The sequence below is a fragment of the Poecilia reticulata genome, linkage group LG22 (genome assembly GCF_000633615.1).
Source record: "Poecilia reticulata strain Guanapo linkage group LG22, Guppy_female_1.0+MT, whole genome shotgun sequence".
Taxonomy (NCBI): Eukaryota; Metazoa; Chordata; class Actinopteri; order Cyprinodontiformes; family Poeciliidae; genus Poecilia; species Poecilia reticulata.
The window spans coordinates 6,385,414-6,390,654 of record NC_024352.1 but is presented as its reverse complement, the minus strand read 5'-3'; the positions used below and the strand labels follow the sequence as shown (position 1 = coordinate 6,390,654).

Here is a 5,241-nt window from a genome sequence, read left to right as displayed (position 1 = left end):
GCCAGCCATTCAGGACCAGCCAGCGACTCAGGAACAGCCAGCCATTCAGGACCAGCCAGCCATTCAGGACCAGCCAGCGACTCAGGAACAGCCAGCCATTCAGGACCAGCCAGCCATTCAGGAACAGCCAGCCATTCAGGAACAGCCAGCGACTCAGCAACAGCCAGCCATTCAGGCTGGACCAGCTAGCCAGCGACTCAGGAACAGCCAGCGACTCAGCAACAGCCAGCCATTCAGGCTGGACCAGCCAGCCAGCGACTCAGGAACAGCCAGCGACTCAGGACCAGCCAGCCATTCAGGACAAGCCAGCGACTCAGGAACTGCCAGCGACTCAGAAACTGCCAGCAACCTTCTCAGGACCAGCCGGCCATTCAGGACCAGCCGGCGACTCAGGAACAGCCGGCCATTCAGGAACAGCAACCTTCTCAGGACCAGTCGGCGACTCAGGACCAGCCGGCCATTCAGGAACAGCCAGCGACTCAAGAAAAACCAGTAAGATCAAGGCACCAGTTTTCCAGACTAACCAGAGGAATTATAAGAGCCACGGTGGGACCCAGTACCTCGGTGTTCCCGACTGGTACATAGTCTTTAAAGTGGTATATACCCAATTACCTACTTTTCTCAGAGCTGAACCTCGTCCCTGGTTGCCCTCCTCTGCTGGTTCTCTTACCTTTGACTTAAGCAGAGCATTTTTCTGCCACAAAATCATGTTCTGCCTGTTTAATATCTCGAGATTTTCACTACAAAAGGCATTCAGGCTCCTGAGAACGTTCAGTTCTTCATGAAGATTTCTCTGCTCTCCAGATTTCTCATCCATGATTCTCTGTGCCGTCTTCAAATCTACCAGAATCTCCTGGAGTTTTCTTGTGAGAGATTTTTGAGAGGTTTCTAAAAGACGCCCCTCATCTCTCGTATTTTTGTATTCGCGCTCCATGTCATCAAGTTCTGTACAAACCAACACATACTCCGCACGGAGTTCTCTGTTTCGACTTGCCGCCATATCATATTTTGCTTGCAGGTTTGTTTCCCAGCAAGCATTTTCACTCGACTTGGAGCGCTCGAGCTTACATCAAAGACATTCCACAATATGCTTTAATTCACTATTTTCCTTCTCCAGTCTGTCCATGCTGTCATCAACAACTGTTTCTTTAAAAATGCTGGCAAGCTCACCCATCACTTCTTCGTCTCTACCTTCTTCAGACATTTTTTTCCGTTGGTTGCTCTAAAGTCCAAGGTATTTGGGATGTGAAATTGATTTCCGGTCTTCTGACATGTAGATCAAATGAGTTGCTCTGTGGAACTTGGTGTTAAAGGGTGATGTCATAGTCCATGAGTGATATCACTGGTTCATCAAAGCCACTAAAAGCCTGTTGTGTGTGTAAGTGTGTATTCTGTATTTTATGCATTGTGGGAACCATTGTCCTGGCACATACTACATTGTGGGAACTCGCTGCTCCCAAAGAAGAAATGCTGTTATGGGGTTAGGGGTAAGGTTTAGGTCCAAGGTGTGAATTAAGTTTTGGTTGGGGTTAGGCTGTAGAAATGAATGGAAGTCAATGGAAAGTCTCCACAAAGACAGCGAAACAAACGTGTGTGAGTGTGTGTACCAGGTTTTCATATCCTTATGGGAACCTATTTCTGTCTACAATGTGGGGTTATGGGGACCGTTGCACCTTGTGGGGACATTTTCTTGGTCCCCAAGAGGGAAATTGTTGTTTTTGGGTAAGTAGTTAGGTCTGTGATGGTTAGGTTTATGGTAAAGGTTAAGGTAGGGGTTATGTATGTAATGGTTAGGGATAGGATTAGGATTATGGGTAACGGTTAGGCTGTAATTAATGGAAGTCGATGTGAAGTCCCGACAAGTGATGAAAACACGAATGTGTGTGTGTGCATGTGTGTATCCTGTTGTGAAAGTTGTAGAGATGTTTAAAGCATCTGGTAACACTGTAATTTGACCAAAATATGGCTGGCCACCTAAACTGACTACACATGGGTATGAATACATTAGTAAGATGCTGTATGTCTGTAATTCACATATTAAATACTAGAGATGTACCGATCAGGTTTTTTCCTGCCGATTCCGATCACATAATTATTTTTTTTTATCATAAGCACTAGTTGTTGCATTATATAGAAAAAGGAACCATAAATTCACCTAGACAAAAACTTAATAACTTTTTCCAAGAAAAAAACAAAACAGGCATTGTGCAAATTGTACTGCTATCGGTAATACTATCTTTAACAGACTGAAAACATATGGAGGCTCTGAAGCGGCTAAATAATGCAAAGAGTCAAAATAAAACTTCTCAACATTGCCAAAAAATTCAAGTATAAAACTTAACATTCAAAGGCAAATACAGGATCCATTACAAAAAACAATCCTGAGTTACTGAATGAAAATTTCCTGATAGCATGGCGGCTAGCTGATTACTGCTAGTTCTGATTGACTGTTTCTGACTGAGCGGAGTAATTATGCAGAACAGGGAGGAGATCGATTATTTTTTCAGAGATTATCTGAAAAAATAATGTTAGGACAGCGAAAGTTTTAATACAATGTAAAATGTATTTTTTTAGGTTAGATGCTGCAGCTTTAAACAGAGGTTCAGTGTGAGAGTCACTACCAGGTGGAGCAGAAGCGGCGCTCCATCTGTGAAATATTACTACCTGTAGCGCGTAGCAGCAGTTCAACAGCGAGAACAGAACCAGCGTCTTACATCGCAGCTCGAAGACTTGCGGGTTATTTGTTTAGCTTTCTGACTGTCTTGCTAACTCGGGTGAGTGTTTGTAGCTGTGCGCTGCTTTACCTGCTATCTAATCCTCCATATGTCTTTTTTACTGCAGTGAGCCTCGATGTAGCCAAACTCCGTCAAGTATGGCATTGTTTTTATGTCGTATTAGTTTCGTTGTGTTGATGCATTTTGACTTGCTTCACCCCAAGGTAATTTTCCGCCGCAACACGTAAACTTCCCCATTCACTCAGTGCGTTATAGTTACACATCGCTTAGGATTTGTTGCTGAGCGTTTGTGCAGAGTGAAGGAAAGAGGAGACCAGCTGCACAGGCAGGATGCGAAATGAGATGCAGGTGATCGGTTTGTGTGATCGGCAACAAGAGCCAATGATCGCCGATCACCGATCATACACTTTTTCACAGAAATCGTCCGATTATGATCGGTGGCCGATCGATCTGCACACCTATATTAAATACCCATATAATTTGGTTTGGGATTAAATAACCAGTTGAGAGTAACTTCTTGACTTTTTTCAGATTGCTGCTCTGAAGCAGATGAGCAGAGACGAGCTCCTCTCCTGGTTCCAAAAACATCGGGACGAATCCAGCCGCAAACTCAGCGTGCACGTAAGCAACATATGGCTTCAACGCGGAGACAAGACATTTTCATTGCGCGGCTCACACGTCCGCACCTCTTTTTTTTCTTCTTTGTAAAGGTGGTGGGATTTGGTGCTGAGGAGAATGACGGGGACGGTGAGGGTAAGAAGAAACAGAAGGGAAAAGCAGAAGCAGATAACGAGGAGGAAGTGACTGAGTCTGCGTATGGCGAAGTGTCAAAGCTCACCTTGCTGCCCGCCTCCTCGAAGATAGAGGGCGCCATCCCCATAATGGACATACCAGATTTTATCAAAGGCCTGCCGCTCTTCCCTTACCACAAGATCCTCGAATGAACGTGAGCTGAAGCTGAGAGACAGACAGACGGCTGAGCTCCGCCTCTCGCTGAGCCGCACTCATGGACTCTGTCCTGTTAGAGACGCAGCCGCTAAATGTCAACATCAGTTGCTCTCGAGTTCTGGACGTTGCAGGTTTTAAATACACTGTGTTCATGAGAAAGGAGACTGGGAGTGATGGCTGGGGTTTCTTTTAACTGATTGTTTTGCATGCTGACATAGCAGAATGGAGGGGAAAAAAAGATGCCTGGAAAAAAATGAATTAAATTCTTTTCAACTTCTGTTTTCCTCTCAGGTTCTCAGCTTAATGCATCTTTAACATAAATGTAAAAACTGATTAGTACCTTGAAATCTGGATGCTTTAATTTCAGGAGTCGTATCCTGTCATGATGTGGCATTGTCATAGTGGAGGGAAAAAAACAAATAAGCGATTGAAGGAATGCCACTATTTAAAGTAAATTGATTAAACAATGCTGCTAAAACTGGAAGTATCTTGAGATTTTGAGAGGTAAGAGAACATTAACATTTATTTTAAATGATAAAAATGCCACTTGAATGATGTGACAAAATGATCAATTAATAATACAAAATAATGGACAGCTAAAGAACTTTTATCTCTTACGTTTCAAGAATTTAACATAGTCTGTCTTAAAATCGTGTTCCTGATATGAAGACTTTTAAAATAGCTCAACACTTTAGAAAGAATCAGAAGACAAATGTTGACATTTTTCAACAAAAATAAGAATATAACATTTGAAGAATAAAGATGTTTTAAAAAACTAAAGTATATTCATTTATATATACCTGAAGTCAAGCAGCAAGTACTTGACTTCAGGTATATACTTACCTGAAATATTGCAGCAATTCACAACATCTGTCATAGGAAAAATTGGTCCAATATTTGTCCAAATATATTGAACGAAGCCCAGTCCAAATTAAATTCAGTTCATTCCAGTACAACACAATGTAAACAAACTCTGATCTGGTTGCATAAAGTCCAGTTAAATGATAATTATAACACAAAACCAGGCGTTCTTAGAATGGCCTGGTCAGAGTCACAAGTAAAAGTCTGTGGAAAGTCTTAAAAAATTAACATGAAAAGGAAAAACAATGAAGCCGTTTATTGCCAGAGTTATTAATTTAACATTGAAAATTCCTCTAAATTAACAGCAACATTTTCTTAATGTTATCACTCAGATTCATTCAGTCATTTATGCTCACATTCAGAAGTTGAGTAAAAAAAAAAAAAGGTCAGATTTTTAAAGAACCAGGGAAAAAAATTGATTAAGCTTGGAGCCAAACTTTTTAATTAAGAGGGAATTTGCAGGGTGTTTGGTAATGTCCCTTAATCTTAATAGACCGGAGGAAAAAAAAATTTCCAAGAAAATTGAAGGCATAAAAGAGGATTTGCTGAGCTGGCAGAAAATGACTTTCACAGAATGGAGAAAAAGCCTACTAATGAGCTTAAACTAGGCGTGATCTATGCCAAAACTGGGGTGCTGTTACCACCAACTGTGCAAGGTGGCCAATCTTAAGCTTCTGTGCCAAGCCTTTATATATAT

General features: G+C 41.8%; 1 protein-coding gene across 2 annotated transcripts in view; it reads left to right on the top strand.

Moving 5' to 3' along the window:
- The window catches only part of nrd1a (nardilysin a (N-arginine dibasic convertase)), a 37,855-nt gene extending 33,894 nt beyond the window's left edge, over positions 1-3,961 (top strand). For both annotated transcript variants that reach the window (XM_008399289.2, XM_008399286.2), the window contains 2 exons: positions 3,267-3,356; positions 3,446-3,961. In XM_008399289.2, the coding sequence (XP_008397511.1) occupies positions 3,267-3,356; positions 3,446-3,679 (324 nt within the window). In that variant the 3' untranslated portion in view covers positions 3,680-3,961. The remainder of the gene's footprint in view (positions 1-3,266; positions 3,357-3,445) is intronic.
- The last annotated feature ends 1,280 nt before the right edge of the window (positions 3,962-5,241 follow it).